General features: G+C 43.0%; 1 protein-coding gene across 1 annotated transcript in view; it reads left to right on the top strand.

The window, feature by feature from the left end:
• Nucleotides 1-9,540, top strand: part of ruvbl1 (RuvB-like AAA ATPase 1) — a 59,668-nt gene extending 50,128 nt beyond the window's left edge. Inside the window, exons 10-11 of the mRNA XM_068052160.1 lie at nt 6,993-7,084; nt 9,171-9,540. Of these exons, the coding sequence (XP_067908261.1) occupies nt 6,993-7,084; nt 9,171-9,330 (252 nt within the window). The 3' untranslated portion in view covers nt 9,331-9,540. The remainder of the gene's footprint in view (nt 1-6,992; nt 7,085-9,170) is intronic.
• Nucleotides 9,541-22,337: the final 12,797 nt, after the last annotated feature.

The raw sequence follows: 22,337 nt of genomic DNA, 5'->3' as shown, positions 1-22,337 counted from the left end.
CTGGTCTATGGAGAGGAAGAACCAGTATTTATATAATGCCTTGTCATATCCTCAGGATGTCTCAAAGTGCTTCACTGCTGATTAGTTAGCTTTTCTCTCAGTGGGTCATTAGTGTTTGGAATTCTCTTCCCTGGCGAGCAATGAAGGCTGGGTCATTGTCTCATTCAGACTTGACTATACTCAGATCTTTGATTGACAAGCGAGTCAAGGGTTATGGGGCACAAATAGGAATGTGGAGTTAAGGCCACAGTCAGATCAGCCATGATCTTATTGAATGGCAGAGCAGGCTTGAGGGGCCAAATGGACTACTTCTGCTCCTAGTTCTTATGTTGAAGTGCAGTCACTTGCTATGTCGGCAAATGTGGATGCCAGTTTTGCATAGCAAGATCAGCAAATGAGAGTCTTTTATTTTGGTAATGTTGGTTGAGGGAGAAATGTTGGTCATGACATTGGGAGAACTTCCTCCTCTTGAAACAGTGCCATGGGGGAAAAAAGGAAGACTTACCTTTATGCAGCACCTTTCACAGTGTTACGACCAGTTAAGACCTGGTCTTACCATAACAAGGTTTAATTTTAAACTCACTGTGTTTTTAGCTCCCCCTTGGTGAATCCTTGTTCACCACTTTCCAATTATAAGGCAAAGAAACCAGCACAAACAGGTTTTCTCAGTTTTAAAGAAGAAAAGTAGAAATTTATTAAACTTGGTTAGATAGGGTGGATAGTGAGAGTCTTTTTCCTCGGATGATGATGGCAAACACGAGGGGACATAGCTTTAAGTTGAGGGGTGAAAGATATAGGACAGATGTCAGAGGTAGTTTCTTTACGCAGAGAGTAGTAGGGGCGTGGAACGCCCTGCCTGCAACAGTAGTAGACTCGCCAACTTTAAGGGCATTTAAGTGGTCATTGGATAGACATATGGATGAAAATGGAATAGTGTAGGTCAGATGGTCGGCGCAACATCGAGGGCCGAAGGGCCTGTACTGCGCTGTAATGTTCTAATGTTCTAATTGAACTTAAACTCTAATTCGGTTGACGCCTATGGATACACGACACGCCCAGGGTAGCATGCATACGCGATCTGCATGCAAATAGAGAGAGAAAATAGCAGAAGAAAAATAAAGTGGAAAAGTTTGAGGCAATATCTGAAGAGTCATTATGGTTCTTCGCGCTCACTGTAGAGTCCTTGTTTAGTTTAGTTTAGAGATACAGCACTGAAACAGGCCCTTCGGCCCACCGAGTCTGTGCCGACCATCAACCACCCATTTATACTCATCCTACACTAATTCCATATTCCTACCACATCCCCACCTGTCCCTATATTTCCCTACCACCTACCTATACTAGGGGCAATTGCTAATGGCCAATTTACCTATCAACCTGCAAGTCTTTGGCATGTGGGAGGAAACCGGAGCACCCGGAGGAAACCCACGCAGACACAGGGAGAACTTGCAAACTCCACACAGGCAGAACCCAGAATTGAACCCAGGTCACTGGAGCTGTGAGGCTGCGGTGCTAACCACTGCGCCACTGTGGTTAGAAGACTTTTCTCTCTTGGGGTTCATGTGTCTTCAGTGGATTCAGAGGCTTGCGAGAAAGAGGTGGGGTAGACAGGAGAGATCTTCAGTCCAGGAGCAAACAGTCTTTGAGTTCAAACTCTCTGTGGCTAGTTCAAAAGACCCCTGGAACAGCCAACTAGTCATGTGACCATCTGGTCCAACCAGTCCTGGTCCCTGTGGATTGCATCACCCCAGCAGGCCCTGGAATGCGCTTCCCCACCCCCTCAGTGTCCAGTGATCAACATCCATTGTGGGTTGAATGTTTTAGGGAATGGTCCTTTGTCTGCTAATATGCTAATATCTTTTCCAGCCACAGCTGATCTGTTTAACAAGTCATTTCCTTGCTCCAGTAACATTTTAAGATCAATGTTCATGACAAAATTAATGTGCCTCATTCTTGGCAGGTGGGGGCCTAGCATGACAACAGCCACAGGGCATTCCAAAGTGCTTTGCAGTGAATGAAGTATTTTGGAAATATAGTCACTGTTGTAGGAAATGCTGCAGCCAATTTGCACACAGCAAACTCCCAAAAACAACAATGATAATGACCAAATAATCTGTTTGTTTGTGTGATGTCGATTTGAGGGACAAATATTGACCAGGACACTGTGGATAGCTAGTGATAGCTGCCAGGAAACCTACTGGACAAGAACTGGATTGCGCTGGGCTGTGATTTCCCCTCTGAGGTCTGACATTCTACCTATACAGCACGTCCAGGAGAGAAGGGGCTGGCAAAATGCGATATGAGAGGAGTCACATCTTAAACATTAGTCTGCCTTCCCCTTCCAGATGTTGACATGATGTTTATTTCCAACATTCTCAACTTTTTTTATTTCAAAATTATATGATCTATAATGGTTACTTAATTCTTTGTAATTAACATCATAGAATGATACAACAAATAAGGAGGTCATTGGCCTACCATACCTGTGCCAGGAAAGTCCCAAGTGCAAGAGATGTTCACGATCAAACACGGTACCTCATAAATGTAAAGCATGCACTCTACTTGAGGTGCTGTAACCTACAGGGCTATGGACCAAGAGCTAGAAGGTGGGATTAGACTGAATAGCTCTTTTTCGGCCAGCACAGACACATTGGGCCGAATGGCCACCTTTTGCACCCTAAATCTTTCTATGTTTCTACCAGTCAGCTATATGCCCATTTTTGTTATGTTAGCTCAAGGAACATATGCCTGTAGAGAAAGAATTAAATGTAATTATTGCAAGGCAGTGATCTCATCTAGGGGTTTAGTACTTCACGGTATGATCGCATAGTGGTTATGTTACTGTAATAGTAATCTAGAGGCTGAGACTACTAATCCAGAGATACAAGTTCAGACCCCATCACAGTAGTGGTGAATTTAAATCCAGTTAATTAAATAAATCTGGAATAAAAAGCTAGTATCAATAATGGTGATTATGAAGCTATCGGAGTATTGTAAAAATCCATCCGATTCACTAACGTCCTTTAGGGAAGGAAATCTGCCGCCCCACCAGTCTGACCTACGTGTGACTCCAGACCCACATCAATGTGGTTGACTCTTAACTGCCCTGTGAAATGGCCTAGAAAGTCACTAAGGTAGCTCACCAGCATCTTTCTCGAAGGCATGTAGAGATGGGCAATAAATGCTGGCCTTATCAGGGACACCTACATCCTGTGAATGAAAAAGGAAAAAAAAAAGTGAACTGCACAGCCAACAACGAAACCTTGAACTAAAATCACTTGCTGTGTCTGCAGTTTATTTTTTATTTTCCTGTATGCCTGCAATACTGATTTCAAATCTGTGTATGAACTATAATTAGCTATCATACCACCTTTCACTACTTAGGACTCCATGTAATTACAATTAAAGCTATTTAGAGTAGTTACTTCAATTCTCTTTTCCCATTTTCTCCCTTTCTTTCCTGAAGTGTTGACTCCTTCAACACATGTCAGCAACCTTTGGCATCGTCAGCAGCATAAGTATTCTCCCAGAGCCCCGATAACAGTGTGTTGCCAAGCTATTTAACCATGAAAGTCATCACAGCCAAGCCTGATCCTGTCATCCTTTAGGCCACAGTGCTGTTAGGATCATTATTAATCGGCCAGAGAAGTGACAAATATGGGTTTGAGCCATCGCTAGGCGTACAGTTTCCATGGTGAGTAGGTGCTTGTTTGTGTGGAGCTGACACCCTGGCTAAATGCAGCATCCTTACTATCTCCCCAGCTGAGATCAGCTAACTGCACGGATCAGAAGATTGAACTTGAGCCCCTCCTGGCCTGTATGGCTCAGAACTGCACTGAATGGTTGCCATTACTCACTAGGTCACCGGATATATATCTCAGCTTTCTTTATATCCTATGTAAGCTCAAGGGACGTAACAAAATGTGCAGCAGGGAGTGATTGCTAGGTTTTAATTTACTCATCAGGAAATTGAATCAAACCACTTGTGCTTCCCAGTGTTGTTTATGACTTCAGTGCCTTCATCTGTTTTGGTTAGATTGTATTTTCATGATTGTTCTCTGCTCTCACATTATACAGCGCTCATTGCTGTAAGATGTGTCGAATATTGATGAGTGACTGTCATTCAGACCATAAAGCTCAAAATCCAATCTCTGCTGTGTTAGCTGATTGCGACTAGGGCGGCATTTGGCCTCAGTATCCAAAGCTGGGGAAGAGGGAATTGGCTCGAGTTCATGCTGTAATGACCAGTGACACCTTACTGAAAAATGCCTGTGTTTTGGCCCTCCCACAGTAGAATGGCCTGCAGCTTGTGTGGAAGGGTGGCCCAGCACGAGTCAGGAGAAGGTGGGAGGTGGCTATAGGAAACTTGATGCCCTTATAAAAGGGTATACTCCCTGTTTAGGAAATGTTGTTGTGTGAGTACTGGAGTTAATAAATGCCACAAGCAGAGTCCTCAGATCCAGTAATACTGATGACTGACCATGTGAGTCAGGGTAAACAGGACAGCAGGGACACTCAGCTTCAGTGGGTTAAGTTGTGACATTGGAGCTGCGTGGAGAGAGAGGAAAGAGTTGTGTATTTAGGGAGCTGGAGTACAGTTGGCTTCTGTCTGTAAGACTGTCTTTGGGACTAATACAGTAAACTTATTTATGGAACCAGTGTGTTTGTGATTTATCTGTTAGCGAGGAGGCTGTAAGTGATGTGCATTATATCAAAGGTCATCATACTGTGTGTGTGTGTTCCAGCAAGGAGCTGGTGTAAATCACATGTCTGCATGTGAGGGATTAGCGAGCATATGCAGGAGCAAGTGCCTTAAGTCAGTACGGTTTAACGTTGTACCATAACGCAAGGGAGTCCAAGCTACTTTTATTGAGAGCCACTGTTAGCACTTTAGAAAGTTGTGTAAAACCCAGGAGAACCAATCTGCTGTGGATTTATGGATGAAAATTGGAAATGGCTGCAAGAATGATAGGCTTGCATTTATATAACTCCTTTCACAACATCCCAAAGTGCTTTACATCCAATGAAGTATTTTGAAGTGTTGTCATTGTTGATAATGTAAGATGTAATGTTTAGGGCATGGTAGCATTGTGGTTATGTTACTGGTTTTATAATCCAGAGGCCTGGCCTAATGAACCGGAGACTTGAGTTCATATCCAACCATGACAGCTGGTGAATTAAGTTCAATTAAGTAAATCTGGAATTAAAAACTAGTATCAATAATGACAACAATAAAACTACTGGATTGTCATAAAAACCCATCTGGTGCACTAATATCCTTTAGGGAAGGAAATCCTCCCTCCTTAACCGGTCTAGCCTAGATGTGATTCCATACAAATAGTAAGGTGGTTGACTCCAGTCTGAAAAGTCCTGGCGAGCCTCTCAGTTGTATTCAAGAAGGCAGCTCACCACCACCTTCTCAGGGCAATTAGGGATGACCCATGAATGAATAAATCAAATTGTGACAGCCAATTTGCTTACAGACCCTACAAACAGCAATGAGATAATGACCATATCATTTTTCTTTTTAGTGATGTTTAGGGATAAATATTGGCTGTACGCTGAGTACTGTGAGGGGGGAGTCAGCCGTCAGGTGGGCAAGTCTCTGCCAAAGCCTTTCATGAGCTTTTATGGGTGATTAGTAAGCCTGGTACACATATCTTGATTGTGGACCTCTAAAGTGTCAAATTGGTTGGCATGTTGTAAGCTGTGTTCTTTCTAACCTGCTGAAGGTAGATAGCCAACACAGCAGACATGGGATGTAAGCTGCTACAAGGTGTAATCTGCAGACTGAACAAAGAGCAAGTGCTCATATACTCAGGGTTTCATGCCTCCTTTGTTAATTTGCTAAGGTGCCATGAACCGCTGCAGCAGTTCCACACCAACAAGCATCTACTCAACGTGGAACCCCAATACCTGCTGTATGCCTAGTGAGGGCTCAAACCATGTTTGTTGGTTCTCTGGCTGATTTAATAATCTTTCTGGAGTACAAGAGAAGAGAATTAGGCAGGGTCTCTTTGGGGTCCAACCTTGTGAAAACATAACTGATAAGATAAATTTAGAATTAAGTCAACCCAGTTCACTAATGGAACCTGGACTACTGTGAGGGGTAGTCCTGTCTCAGGCTTGGGTGTGTCCAGGAAAGGGGATGTGGCTCTAAGGGAAATGCTCCATATTGGAAAAGGGAAACTCAGTGAATTTTTCAGGAGCAATTTCTCAGGTGCTTGGTTTGGAGGCCCTCAAACTGGGGATTGCTTTATAAGCTCTGAAACAAAAACTGAATTGAGAGGGGAGCTTTTATGGGTTTGTGACATTGAACCCACCCCCAACTCAATGGCTTAATGTGCGATTATACTATTCAGTGCAGAGCAGAGATATACAAGTCAGGAACTTCCTGGACCAAATCCAGTCCTACATCATCACACCACCACCGCCCCCCTCTCTCCCCAACCCAAGTTGGAGAGAGAAATTAGCCAGGCATACTGTTCTGATTGCTACTCTGCTGGAAGATGCATGTTGAATGTCTTTTGGTGAGAGGATCGTGCTTAGATGTGATGCCTTTTGCAGTCAAATAACATGCCAGCACATTGGTCACAGTTGATGAATGGCCAGTTGGGCAATGTAATAAAGGGCATCCAGAGCCCGTGGGAACTCTACCCTGTGTAAGTTACCAGAGGAGAGGAGATGGGGGAGTTTTGTTTTAAATCTTCTCAATGAGAAATAAGTATTTTGGATTTGTTTAAACAACGCAGTCCTACCTAAATGCCAAAGTTTGAGCAAATGTAATGTAAGTTTAGGAAAATGCATTTTTTTAAATATTTCAGTACCACTCTGCTATCTGCAGACCTGAAGAAACTGCTAGCCTTTGGCCTGAATAATCATCTGGTGCTGAGCAGGGCATTAATTTGTGCTGACAGAAAGATCAATCGCACTGACAGTTATAGGATCTGTTGTTCACTTTTCCTTAATCCTCCACTCTCCTCGCTCGGCAGATAATCAAGATTCGAGCACAGACAGAAGGCATCACCATCAGTGAGGACGCCTTGCTTCACCTGGGGGAAATCGGCACCAAGACAACCCTGCGGTGAGTACCCATTGCTGCTTTGTTAAGGAATAATGGCTCTTGTCCAGACCTTGATAATGTCATTCGCTTTTTTTTTCTTTTGACCCCAGCAAGCAGGAATGATTTGCTGCTCTCTCTACGCTGACACTTTCAGGAGCCCGAGACAAGGGTTTTAAATCATCCTCTTTACCTGCAGCCAAAAAACTCTTCACTGGCAGTATTTAATTTTAGCCAGTGCTGTAGAATAACAGTTTCAGTAATAGCTATTGGTTTCAGCTTGTCACAGGAAGATGAATGGTACTGTAGGTAGGGGCCCATGGGATTAGACACAAAAGGTTTCTGTTTTTCAAAAAAAAAAGCTCTTTAAAAACAAATGCGATTAATGAAACCTTACAGTGCGATAACTGGCTAAGATATTAGCAAGCCAAAGTTTTTTGTACATTATGAAGGTTTTTAAAAGATATTTTCCTACAAGCAGAGTACAAACTAAGAGCTCTCCGTATATATTGCCTTGGTGTTTAAGAATCAGCAGACTTTCAATACCATCCTTTGAGTACGTGTTGACTAAGGCAGTTTCATAAGAACATAAATAGGAGCAGGAGTAGGCCATTCGGCCTTTTGAGCCTGCTGCACCATTCAGTAAGATTATGGCTGATCTTCTGCCTCAACTCCATCTTCCCACACTATCCCGATATCCCTTGATTCCCTTAGTTTCCAAAAATCTATTGACCTGTGTATTGAATATATTCAACGACTGAACATCCACAGACGTCAGGTAGAGAATTCCAAAGTCTCTCAACTTTAAGTCAAGAAATTTCTCCTCATCCCAGTCTTAAGTGGCCAAGTCCTTATTCTGAGACTGTGACACCTTACCCCAAGCCAGGGGAAACAGCCTCCCAACATCTACCTTGACAAGCCCCTTAAGAATATTTTCCATAAGATCAATTCTCATTCTTCTAAATTCTGGGGAATGTAGGCCTAGTCTACTCAATCTCTCTTCATGGGACAATCCTCTTATCCAATTTATAATTTAATTTCTTAATGACCTTTTACACCAAAAGGCAACAACCCTAGCCAACACTCTGGGCATTTTACCTTCATGCGGGGTAAGAGTTTCCCCCTCACAGAAGGCGCTGGCTCCTTGTTGGGCACCTGTGGCCCTTCACTATCCCACCCCCAATGTAGCCATTCTTCAGCTGCAAGCTTGGACAGTGTGTGGCAACAGGCAGTTTGACCATAGAGGGCACGCAGCAAGGCTTGGTCTTGTGATGTAAACTTTGGGCAAAGACAAGATAATTATGGATGAAAAGGGCTATTCAGCCCATCTAAATCCATCCATCCAGGATAACTGAGAAACACTGATCATTTACTTAAACACAGAAAGAGGGGAAACTGAAACAAGCGAAGGAAAATGGTGAGTAGTCGTTCCAAATATGTTGTTAAACTGGAGGGAGATTAGGAATGTTAATGGCCTGGAGCTGTGGGACTGTTAGAAAAGCACTGCTTATGGTGTTCTAAGTGATGATAGGTGACAGCTTCATAATGCCTGATAAAATGATGGAAACCGATTCAATAATTGTCTTCAAAGGGAATTGGATAAATACTTGGATAAATAAATTGGATGAATGAGACAAAAATTGCAGGGATGTGAGGAAAGAGCCAGGGAGCAAGACTAACTGCTCTTGAAAGAGCAGGTGCAGACTCAATGGGCCAAATGGCCGCCTCCTGTACTGTACTATTCCGTGTTTCTATAATAGGGGAAAAGTTCTATCGAGACACCACCTAGAGGCATGCCAATGATAGTAGAATCATAAATGAGGAGTTTGTGACGCACGCAGGTTATGAGGTAAATAGATTTACCTCAGTGAGGTCCCCCTTAACCCTTTCTCTGTGCTGTACAATTTAAGCTTCTTCCATTCTTCCTTTTAGCTAATTTTGGGATTATTCTTGTTGCTGGATTCTGCATCACCTGCAGTGCTGTAGAAATGCACTCCACAGTTTTGACCCAACATTTGTATTACTGAATTGCTTCTGCACATTAGAGATGAAAGGATTAGATAAGGAGCAGAGACGTATTGAGGTTAACAGCTGTGTGCTTGTGACGCAGGTACTCTGTGCAACTCCTGACCCCCGCCAACCTGCTGGCAAAGATCAATGGGAAAGATGGCATCGAGAAGGAGCACGTGGAGGAAATCAATGAACTGTTCTATGACGCCAAGTCGTCTGCTAAGGTTCTTGCTGAACACCAAGAAAAATACATGAAATGAGAAGCTGGTTACTGCGCCAACAAAGTAATACTGCGAATGCCAGGAATGCAAAAAATGGGGAAACTGCTTTGAAAATACACAGCAGATCTGCCAACACCTGATGGGAGGAAGCATGGTTGCATTTGGGACAGGGACTGGCTGTCAAAACAGAAATTGTAAAAGAAAAAGTAAAATTTATTTGTCCATTAAATAAAACTTTTTTTTTGAAAAGTCTGTTAGCGATTCTTAGTTAGAAAGAGTGCTTTCTGGTTTCAAGGGTTTGGTATGAGTGGGAAGTATGTTGGCCAGCTCAATGTGTGTCATAGTGCTGCCCCCAACCATTCTGGTCTCAACTACACTATTATGGGTTGGTGCTAAGTAGAGGTCAGGCTTCTGCATGCTAGCGGAGGAAGGCAACCCACATTCTAGGCTACACTCGTGACCATCCTAATGGACAATTTGAAATATTACAGTAGCATAGGAGCAGGAGTAGGCCAGTCAACCCTTCAAATGTGTTCCGTCATTTGTTTCCATGTGCCTTAATACTCTTGCCTTACAAAAAATCTATCTCGGTCTTCACATCATGGCCCCAGTTTTGCAATAGTAATGATGGTGAAGTAGTCAATGTTCACTGTCATTACTCCACTGAAACTGACAGAACTTCTGGAGCCCACACGTGCGCAATTAAACGCAGAAATCCAAAGTTGCTGTCAGTGACCACTTCCCCCTAGGGTGCACTATTGAAGTCCCCTCAGACTGCAATCAATTAGAAATCACTGAACTGATGAGAACTTGCCCTTCTACGTTATTAGTCTTGCTGTAAAAAACATTGAAAAAGTTACACCTTGTTGAATGAGGTGTAACTGGGTTTTTAAAGGTGTACTAAGTTCATAATTACTGTTGAACAACCTCTCTGGTCCTGAACAACTAATTTTATATTGGTGGAATGTCAAGATACTCTATTATGAAAAAAAATCCACACATTTTTAAAAGTTTGATTTTTCAGCTTCTATCATAATCCCATGTATATGTGCCAATTTTTATTTTGCCCTCTGTAGAGTGATATTAAAAAGTGAAGGGATAATCAATGCTTTTAACTTCCTGGTTTGCTGTCTGTGAGCATTCTTCCATGTGTTTGGCTGCTTACACTGCTTGATTGCATCACTGTTGCTGGATGCCAAGAGGTTCCCTTGATGCCAGATTCAAATTTACCTCAGGAAAGGTGAAATCCATACCACAGAGATCACTAGATCTTTATGAGCGGCTTTCTTCGAGGTCACTGATGAGCACTGTCGCTTCACTGCTGACTGCAAAATCCGGGCCAGTATTTCAACCATAGAATACAGCACAGAAGGAGGCCATTCATCCCATCGTGTCTATGTTGCACGTAAGCCTCCTCCCACATTTCTTTATCTAACCACATCAGCATATCCTGTCCCTTTCTTCCTCATGTGTTTATCTAACTTCCCTTTAAACGAATCTATGCCAGTTCCCTCAACTACTCCTTGTGGTAGTGAGTTCCATATTCTAATCTCTGTCTGGGTAGAAAATTTCTCCTGAATTCCATATTAGATTTATTAGTGACTATCTTATACTTATGGCCCTAATTTTGGACTCCCCGACAAATGGAAACATTGCTACGTGTACTCTCTCAAACCTTTTTATTATCTTAAGGACCTCTACTGGGTCAAGCCTCAGCCATGTATTTTTGAGAGAAAAGAGCCCACGCCTATTCAATCTTTCTGAATGGATATAACCTCTCAATTCTGGTATCATCCATGTAAATCCTTTTTTGAACCTTCTCCAGTGCCTCTATATCCTTAATGTACTATGAAGACCAGAACTGTGCACAGTATTCCCAAGTGATAGAAGTTTAACATAATTTCTCAGCTTTACATTTCTATACATTTAGAAATGAACCCCATTCCTTTGCATTTTAAATGGCCTTATTAACCTGCATCACAAGATATTAACAAAAGCAAAATACTACAGATGCTGGAAATCTAAAATGCAAACAAAATACTGGAAATACTCAGGTCAGGCAGCATCGATGGAGAGAAACATTTCTCTTGCAACAAATGCTGCCGGCTTGTTGAGTGTATTCAACATTTTCTGTTTTTATATCACAGAAGATTTGTTGTGAGACCTTAGCTCAGTTCATTGTAGACAAAAATTATATTCACTTTCCCAGGTTATTGGAAATAACCCTCTCCTGATGTCTAAAATAGTGAGGGTTGATTTAAGGATGGTGATGGTTAATTGAAGACAAGTCGTCACCCCCACTGAACCCTTAGACAAAGGCTGATAATAGGGAAAAGCACAATTTTGAAAGGGGAGGTTTTTTTGCTAATCAGCTCGCCATTGTCTGGGTTGAAGAGCAATCAGTCAATAAATCTGGCTGGTATAACAGAATACCCTTATAAATATACAGCCACATACATCTCCCAATAGGAAGTTTTTACAACCTATTTCACAAGCCCGTGTAAGGGTGAGCCATTCATTAAAGCAGAGCTGCCGACAGAAATGTTAATCTTATCAGTGTGACAACACAATCTAAGAACAATTATAGGCTGGACATATTTTTGTCCTTTATTGCAACTCTGGCTGCAAGCATGTTCTCCACACAGGGTGACCTGGTTTAAATTGCAGTTTCAGAATTGCATACAGTCAGTCCCAGGAACCTTTTAGTTTCTGGAGTAATACAGCCAAGGTTAAGCCAAGTAATCTTTCCTGTGTAGTTTCTAACCAGTTGTTTGCTTAATTGAATTAACTAACTTGTTTCAATTGCTTCCAACAATTTACACATTAAAGATTTGGTGGGGAGATGTTTATTGTGAATTTTGACTTTAGGGATATTAGGGTTGAGGAACACTTTCCCCTTTCAGACACCCTGATTCAGTAAGAGCTTGATGCAAAGTACATCTCCCTGTATGCTAAAAGCAAAATACTGCAGATGCTGGAAATCTGAAATAAAAACAAAGTGCTGGAAATACTAAGCAGATCTGGCAACATCTGTGGAGAGAGAAGCAGAGTTAACGTTTCAGGTGAGTGACCTTTCATCAGAACTCGTGAAAGATCACAGACCTGAAATGTTAACTCTGCTTCTCTTCTCCACAGATGTTGCCAGATCTGCTGAGTATTTCCAGCACTTTGTTTTTATTTCAGATTTCCAGCATCTGCAGTATTTTGCTTTTAGCATACAGGGAGATGTACTCTGCGTACTTCCAGCACTTTTATATTTTCTCCCTGTATGCTGTTCCATCAAGAGCTCGTGGATCAGATCTAGCACAGGATAGAACTGTAGCATAATGTTATGTTACTGAACTAGTAATCCGGAGGCCTGGACTAATAATCTGGAGATTTGGATTCAGGTGCCACCACAGCAGCTGGGGAGTTTAAATTCAGTTAATAAATAAATCTGGAATAAAAAGCTAGCATCAGTAGTGGTGACATGAAGCCAATAGATTGTCAGTTGACTCTTAACTGCCCTTTAATGCTCCATAAAGCCATTCAGTAAAGGACATATAGGGATGGGCTATAAACACTGGTCATGCTAATGATGCTCATGTCCTGTGAATTTATAAGAAATGGAGAATAATGCTCCCTTTACACAGTCCCATCAAAGACTGCTGGATCATCTAAACCACAGTTCGATGCAAAGAATAGTTCTTCTACACTGCCCCATTAAGCACACCAGCATCTGGTACAGCATGGTTTCTGCAAGTGATATCCTCTCTCAAACCATGATGGCAATCTCCTTGCAAACTAGCCATCCTGTGGCTTCTCTGAGGTGACTTGGACAGGCAGCAGAGTTGCTGTTCACCATTAAACCATATCCCAGAAAGAATTAGCAACGTTGGAGTAGAAGGCAAACAATGAGAAGGGAGTGGTGCGAGGAAACAATCCTGTAGTTAAGCTCGGAGAAACTTATAATTTTGGTGCCAAATTAGGGGCAAGAAATTGGAACTGAAGTGAGACTGTACAAACTCATTTCACGTAGGACTATCAATCTACATCTGGTTTAACAAAGGTCAATCTTGCATTTAATGGTGGTCTCTATGCAATATGGATGAGATTGAATATTGAGACTAGGTGAAGCAGACTTGGATTCCATCATTAGTTTGTATGATTAATTGTACTGTTAATTGTCCCACCGAAAATCTAGGATCTGATTAGCTGCTTGTTGCAATAGTCGATGCTTAATCCGCTAATGCCTTTGAGCTTCGTCTTTTCATCAGGCAGTCCAAAAGTTGAAGATTTATACAGCACTTCTCATAAATGTCCCTGAGTCCATCATGTACAATAAATTAATTTGAAGTGCAGCAGTGACTGCCATTTGTGGGATTCTCCCTGCATAACAATGAGACAAATGACTAGTAACTTGGTGTTGGTTGAAGGAGCAGCATTGGCCAAGGCACTGGAACAAACCTCAGTTAGTGCCATGGGATAAGATCCAGACTGAGCAGGACAATTTGATTTAACATCTCGTCTAAAGGCTGACATCTGTGACAGTGAAGCACTCCCTCAGTGCTGTACTGGAGTGTCAGCCTAGTATGTGCTCAGTCCCTGGGTGACAGTGCAACCAAATGAGGCACCAGACTATTTGGAAGGACAGACAGGAAGGTAAAGGAGGTGGTGTAGCTCTGATATTCAAGGACGACATCAGGGCGGTGCTGAGAGATGATATAGGTTCTATGGAGAATGAGGTTGAATCCATTTGGGTGGAAATTAGAAACTCTAAGAAGAAAAAGTCATTGATAGGCGTAGTCTATAGGCCATCAAATAATATCACATTGGGGCGGGCAATAAAAGAAATAACTAATGCCTGTAAAAATGGTACGGCAATTATCATGGGGGATTTTAATCTACATGTAGATTGGTCGAACCAGCTCAGTCAGGGTAGCCTTGAGGAGGAGGTCGTTGAGTGTATCCGTGATAGTTTTCTTGAACAGTATGTAATGGAACCGACGAGGGAGCAAGCTATCCTAGATCTAGTCCTGTGTAATGAGACAGGAATAATTAATGACCTCATAGTTAGGGATCCTCTTGGAAGGAGTGATCACAGTATGGTTGAATTTAGAATACAGATGGAGAGTGTGAAGATAAAATCCAACACCAGGGTCCTGCGCTTGAACAAGGGGGACTACAATAGAATGAGGGAGGACTTGGCTAAAGTAGACTGGAAACAAAGATTTTATGGTGGGACAGTTGACGAGCAGTGGAGGACTTTCAAAGCAATTTTTCAAAGTGCTCAGCAAAAGTATATTCCAGTGAAAAGGAAGGACTGGAAGAAAAGGGGTATCTGCCATGGGTGTCTAAGGAAATAAGGGAGGCTATCAAATTGAAAGAGAAGGCATACAAAGTGGCCAAAAACAGCATGAAACTAGAAGATTGGGAAAACTTTAAAGGTCAACAGAAAGCCACAAGAAGAGCTATAAAGAAAAGTAAGATAGAACATGAGAAAAAACTAGCACAGAATATAAAGACAGATAGCAAAAGTTTCTATAAATATATAAAACGAAAAAGAGTGGCTAAAGTAAACGTTGGTCCTTTAGAGGATGAGAAGGGGAATTTAGTTATGGGATATGATGAAATGGCCGAGGCATTGAACAGGTATTTTGTATCGGTCTTCACAGTGGAGGACATTAATAACATGCCAGTAATTGACAAAGAGACGAACGTAGGTGAGGACCTGGAAACAATCATTATTACGGAAGAGGTAGTGTTGGGCAAGCTAATGGAGCTAAGGATTGATAAGTCTCCTGGCCCTGATGGAATGCATCCCAGGGTACTAAAAGAGATGGCGGGAGAAATAGCAGGTGCACTGGCGGTAATTTTCCAAAATTCGCTGGACTCTGGGGTAGTCCCAGCAGATTGGAAAACAGCAGTTGTGACGCCACTGTTTAAAAAGGGAGGTAGACAAAAGATGGGGAATTATAGACCGGTTAGCTTAACCTCTGTAGTGGGGAAGATGCTTGAGTCTATTATCAAGGAAGAAATAGCAGGGCATCTCGATAGAAATTGTCCCGTTGGGCAGACGCAGCATGGGTTCATGAAGGGCAGGTCATGCCTGACAAATCTTTTGGAATTCTATGATGACATTACGAGCAAGGTGGACAATGGGGACCCAGTGGATGTGGTGTACCTAGATTTCCAAAAGGCTTTCGACAAGGTGCCGCACAAGAGGCTGCTGCATAAGATAAGGATGCATGGCATTAGGGGTAAAGTATTAGCATGGATAGAGGATTGGTTGACTAACAGGAAGCAGAGAGTGGGGATAAATGAGTGCTATTCTGGTTGGCAATCAGTCACTAGTGGTGTGCCTCAGGGATCGGTGTTGGGACCGCAATTATTTACAATTTATATAGATGATTTGGAGTTGGGGACCACGTGTAGGGTGTCAAAGTTTGCAGATGACACTAAGATGAGTGGCAGAGCAAAGTGTGAAGATGACTGTGAAACTTTGCAGAGGAACATAGATACATTGAGTGAGTGGGCAAAGGTCTGGCAGATGGAATACAATGTTAATAAATGTGAAGTCATTCATTTCGGTAGGAGTAACAGTAAAAAGGATTATTACTTGAATGGTAAAAAGTTGCAGCATGCTGCTATGCAGAGGGACCTGGGTGTCCTTGTGCATGAATCGCAGAAGGTTGGTCTGCAGGTACAGCAAGTAATTAGGAAGGCAAATGGAATTTTGTCCTTCATTGCTAAAGGGATTGAGTTTAAAAGCAGAGAGGTTATGCTGCAGCTGTATAAGGTACTGGTGAGGCCGCACCTGGAGTACTGTGTGCAGTTTTGGTCTCCTTACTTGAGAAAGGATGTACTGGCACTGGAGAGGGTGCAGAGGAGGTTCACTAGGTTGATTCCGGAGTTGAGGGGGTTGGTTTATGAGGAGAGACTGAGTAGATTGGGATTATATTCATTGGAATTCAGAAGAATGAGGGGGGATCTTGTAGAAACATATAAAATTATGAAGGGAATAGATAAGAGACAAGTAGAGAGGATGTTTCCACTGGCAGGTGAAGCTAGGACAAGAGGGCATAGCCTCAAGATTAGAGGGAGCAGATTTAGGACTGAATTAAGAAGGAACTTCTTCACCCAGAGGGTTGTTAATCTATGGAATTCCTTGCCCAGTGAAGTAGTTGACGCTTCTTCAGTAAACGTTTTTAAAGCTAAGGTAGATATCTTTTTGAACAATAAAGGAATTAAGGGATACGGTGAGAGCGCGGGTCAGTGGATCTGAGTCCACAAAAAGATCAGCCATGATCTTATTGAATGGCGGAGCAAGCTCGAGGGGCTGGACGGCCTACTCCTGCTCCTAGTTCTTATGATCTTATGATAATCTTGTACACCTCTAACAAATCTCCCCTCAATCTCCTTTGCTCAAGGGTGAACAAACCCAGCTTTTCCAACCTAACCTTGTAACTAAAATCCCCCATCCCTGAACCATTCTGGTAAATCATCTCTGCACCCTCTCCTTCCCAAAGTGTGGTCACCAGAATGAGATGTAATACTCCAATTGGGGCCTAACCAGAGCTTTATAAAGCTTCAGAATAACTTCCCTGCTTTTGTACTCTATGCCTCTATTTACGAAGCCCAAGATCCCATATGGTTTGCTAACCACTCTCTCAATATGTCCTGTCACCTTCAAAGATCGATGCACATGAACCCCCAGGTCCCTCTGTTCCTGCACACTCTTTAGAACTGTGCCATTACGTCTATATTGAGGTACTGGGAAAATATCGGCAACTCTACCCAAAAAAGAGTCTGCACCTACCAGAGAGAAGGCCAAAACATTTGGGTGGGAATTTTCTTTTTCAAAAAGCACTTGTTATTTTGAAGCTTTTTCTCGCCTCTGTTGTCTTTTGTATTTCACAGATTGTTTGGTCTACAGGTCATTTCTTTCACCAGTGTTGTTTTCAATATCGTGCTGTGAGCGCAAGGCTTGCACAAAGGAATCATGTATCAAACAGTCAGGTGTCACTGGCTGAAAGCTTTTTATTATTAAACTACACAGATCTACCCTTTTTGTTAAAAGTGGTACAGGAATCAGAAAAGAATCAATTCTTTTTTGTTCAAATGATTTTTCTTTTCAACCTCTTCCTATCCTTTTTTTGTGTTTGATGTTTTAACCACAAACTCAGCATTGACAGAAAAAACTCATGTGCATGGGCCTTGCCGTGCTTTGACCTTGTCTTTCTGCATTCAGTTTACTAGATTCTAGATTGACAAGATGTTGAATAAACTGAATAGCGGGGCACTGGTGTTATATGCTGGACCAAGTAATCAAATCCCACCATACCAACTTGTGAATTCAATAAACCTCCATTTATGGACTGGCACCAGAACAAACTGCTAGATTATTGTACAAACTCAACTGGGAGAGATGTATATTGAACATAAGAGCATAAGAAATAGGAGCAAAAACAGGCCATATGGTACCTAAAGCCTGCTCTGCAGGCTTGCTCAATGGCTGATCTTATCTGAACTCCACTTTTCTGCCCTATTCCCATATCCCTTGATTCCCTTAGTGTCCAAAAATCTATCGATTTCAGTCTTGAAGAGACTCAATGACTGAGCTTCCACAGCTCTCTGGGGTAGAGAATATCAAATATTCACAACCCTCTGAGTGAAGAAATTCTCCTCATCTAAGTCCTAAATCCTCAGTTGCGGATGACACAAAACCAGGTGGGAATGTGTGTTGTGAGGAAGGTGCAAAGCAGCTTCAAGGGGATTTGGACAGACTTAGTGAGTGGGCAAGAATGTGGCAGATGGAATATAATGTGGAAAAATGTAAGGTTATTCACTTTGGTAGGAGGAATAGATGTGCAGAGTATTTCTTAAATGGTAAGAGATTAGAAAGTGTAGATGTACAAAGGGACCTGGGTGTCCTAGTCAATAAGTCACTGAAAGTCACAGGTGCAGCAAACAATTAGGAAGGCTACTGGTATGTTAGCCTTTATCGCAAGAGGATTTGAGTACAGGAGTCTTGCTTCAATTGTATGGAAGCTTGGTTAGACCGCACTTGGAGTACTGTGTGCAGTTTTGGTTCCCTTACCTGAGGAAGGATATTACTGTCATAGAGGGAGTGCAACGAAGATTCACCAGACTTGTTCCCGGGATGGTGGGACTGTCCTATGAAGAGAGATTGGGGAAACTGGGCCTGTATTCTCTAGAGTTTCGAAGAATGAGAGGTGATCTCATTGAAACCTACAAAATACTTATAGGGATAGACAGGGTAGATGCAGCTAAGATGTTTCCCCTGGTTGGGGAGTCTAGAACCAGGGGACACAATTTCAAAAAAAGGGGGAAGCCACTTAGGACAGAGATGAGGAGAAATTTCATTACTCAGAGGGTTGTGAATCTTTGGAATTCTCTACCCCAGAGGGCTGTGGAAGCTCAGTCATTGAATATGTTTAAAGCAGATTTCTAAATACAAATGACATAAGGGGATATGAGGATAGTGTGGGAAAAAGGTATTGAAGTGGATGATCAGCCATGATCGTATTGAATGGCGGGACAGGCTCAATGTGTTGAATGGCCTATTCCTGCTCCTATGTTCCTGTAAATTGTCAACCCCTTATTTTAAGACTATGAGCCCTAGTTCCAGACTCTCCAGCCAGAGGAATCTAACATAAACATCTCAGCAGCATAACCTGACATTTATCATGTCTCATTTTTATTTTTCATTTTAATCTCAATTTCTTTAGTCATCCAAAGAACTCCAGCTTTCAATGTCCTTCCTTTCTCCCTCCTAGGACAATCTCCTCCTTGAAGACCCCTGATTGCTCATTTACTGTTTCACCTGACAATCTTTGTTTCCAATTCCATCTGGGCCAAATCCTTTTATTAACTCACTGCAATTAGCCCTCCTCCAGTTGAGTATATCCATCTTTGATTGTTTTTTGTCGTTTTCCATAACTACTCACCAATGATCACAGTTTACCAAATGCTTCCTCACCGAAACATGTACAGTTCGATGGCTCCACTTCTGACAGTTTCGGAGTGAAGAATGGAGTGCAACAAGCTTGTGTCCCAGGCCCCAGTCTGTTTGGCATTTTCTACTCCATGCTCCTGACCTTCACCTTCCCTGCAGATATGGAAGGAGTCTACTTGCACACTAGGTCAGACGGCAAGCTCTACAATTTATCAAGGCTGAAAGCGAAGACAAAAACACATCATGTCCTGATCAGAGAACTCCTCTACGTTGATGATGCTGTGCTAGTCGCTCACACTGAAACTCAGCTACAAAGACTCATGGACTGTCTCTCCCATGCCTGTAACTTGCTCTTCTTGATTATAAATGTCAAGAAAACCATTGTCATAGGACAAGGTGTTGCATCCCCAACCCTGATCACACTAAATAACACCCCACTGGAAGTGATTAGCAATTTCTGCTACCTTGGATCCACGGTGACAGACAATCTGTCCCTCGATACAGAGTTTAATACACGGATAGGGAAAGCAGCTACCACCCTTGGCTGACTTGCAAAATGTGAATAACACCAAGCTGACCCTTAGGACCAAGCTGATGGTTTATAAGGCCTGTATTCTCAGCACCTTTCTGTATGGCTGTGAAACATGGGAGACTTACAGCTACCAGGAAAAGAAGCTCAATAATTTCCATCTTCGCTGTCTGCGGTGCATTATGGGTATATCCTGGCAGGACAAAAATCACATATGCAGCAATCCTCTCAAAGGCAGAGCTCCCAAGTGTGTTGGCATTAATCAAACAGGTAGCTTCATTGGATGGGACACATCCACAGGATGGAAGACAGTTGTATTCCCAAGGAACTTCTCTATGGTGAGGTAGCCAGGGCCAGATGACCAGTGGGCACCGAAAACTCTGCTTCAAGGATGCTTGCAAGCTTGAAATGAAGGCCCTAAATGTTGCCTATCACACCTGGGAGTCACTAGCTGAAGAAAGAGAGAAATAGCAACACATCCTGTGGACAAGTGTGCGTTACCATGACGACCAGTTGCTACAGCAGCTTGGCCACAGGCGCCACCATCAAAAACAACAACTCACAGCGTCACTTGGCAGCTTCACGTGCGGCACTTGTGGCAGAACCTGCCTCTCAAGGATTGCCCTTCACAGCCATCAGCAAAGGTGCACCAAGAGAAGACACCCCAGCTAAATGGTTTGTTTGCTACGTGTTCACCATCTTTTGTAGATGGAAGGATGCCAACAACAGTTCATTGTCATTTTCCATAACTACTGACCAACGATCACAGTTTCCCAGATGCTGCCTCACTGAAAAATGCTCCCATGTTTTTCAGAGAATGGGCTGCCACCTGACTCCAGTGGAATTCAGTCCTATTTAGATTGGGCCTTTAAATTCCAGTCCAAAGGAGAAAGGGGTCTTGGATAGACCTTCCACCCGACCCCTCCCCTACATCAAAGGGGACCTTGTTATAGGAGTAATTTGGGACATGATGTGTGGTGAGCAATGTTCCCTCTAAGCTACGTGTGCACATGGCCACATATCAACCTAATGTCCCCACACAAGTCCCACACAAGTCAGTCCTTTCAAGTTACCGCCGGTGTACGGCTGTGCAAAAAATGTTAAAATGGCAATGCACTTAAATAGTTTGCCTACACGCTCCAAAAAACACATTAGAGGGTATGTTGGTGTCGCAAGCTTGGGAGGTTTTTTTTATTCGTTTGTTGGATGCGGGCGTCGCTGGCTAGGCCAGCATTTATTGCCCATCCCTATTTGCCATTGAGATGAGTGGCTTGCTAGGCCATTTCTGAGGGTATTTAAGAGTCAACGACATTGAATCGTAGAATCATGGAATGTTTAAGGCACAGAAAGAGGCCACTTGGCCCATCGTGTCTGTGCCGGCCAAAAAATGATCCACTTACTCTAATCCCACCTTCCAGCATTTGATCCATAGTCCTGCAGATTATGGCACTTGAGGTGCATATCCAGACTCCTTTTGAATGAGTTCAGGCAGTGAGTTCCAGACCCCCACAACCCTCTGGCTGAAAAAGTCTTTCCTCATCTCCCCTCTAATTTTTCTACCAATCACTTTAAATCTATGCCCCCTGGTCACTGACCTTTCTACTAAGGTGAATAGGCCCTTTACCTCCACTCTATCCAGGCCCCTCAAAATTTTGTACATTTCAATCAGATCTCCCCTCAGCCTTCTCTGTTCCAAGGAAACAACCCCAGCCTATCCAAACTTTTCTCATAGTTGCATTTTTCCAGTCCTGGCAACATCCTCGTAAATCTCCTCTGTACCCTCTCTAGTGCAATTATACCCTTTCTGTAATGAGGTGACCAGAACTGCACACACTACTCAGGTTGTGGCCTAACCAATGAGTTATACAGTTCCAGCATAACCTGATATGTCTTCCTTTTTCCTCAACCGAGGATTCCCCCCCACTATGGTTGACAGGGCCCTCAACCATGTCTGGCCCATTTCCCGCACCTCTACCCTTATCCCTTCTCCTCCCTCCCAGAACTGCGACAGGGTTCCCCTTGTCCTCACTTTCCACCCCACCAGCCTCCACATCCAAAAGATCATCTTCCATCATTTCCGCCACCTCCAGCGTGATGCCACTACCAAACGCATCTTCTCCTCCCCTCCCCTGTCAGCATTTCGAATGGATCGTTCCCTCCGCGACACCCTGGCCCACTCCTCCATTACCCCCACCACCCCATCCCCTTGCCACGGCACCTTCCCCTGCAATCGCAGGAGGTGTAATATCTGCCCATTTATCTCCTCTCTCCTCACTATCCCAGGCCCCAAAAACTCCTTTCAGGTGAAGCAGTGATTTACTTGTACTTCTTTCAATGTAGTATTCTGTATTCGCTGCTCACAATGTGGTCTCCTCTACACTGGGGAGACCAAATGCAGATAGGGTGACCACTTTGCAGAACACCTCCACTCAGTCTGAAAGCATGACCCCGAACGTCCGGTTGCTTGCCATTTCAACACACCCCACTGCTCTCATGCTCACATCTCTGTCCTGGGATTGCTGCAGTGTTCCAGTGAACATCAACGCAAGCTTGAGGAAG

This window comes from Heterodontus francisci, chromosome 19 (genome assembly GCF_036365525.1).
Source record: "Heterodontus francisci isolate sHetFra1 chromosome 19, sHetFra1.hap1, whole genome shotgun sequence".
Lineage (NCBI taxonomy): Eukaryota > Metazoa > Chordata > Chondrichthyes > Heterodontiformes > Heterodontidae > Heterodontus > Heterodontus francisci.
Note: the sequence above shows the minus strand (reverse complement) of the source record. Positions and strands in the feature narration are given on the sequence as shown.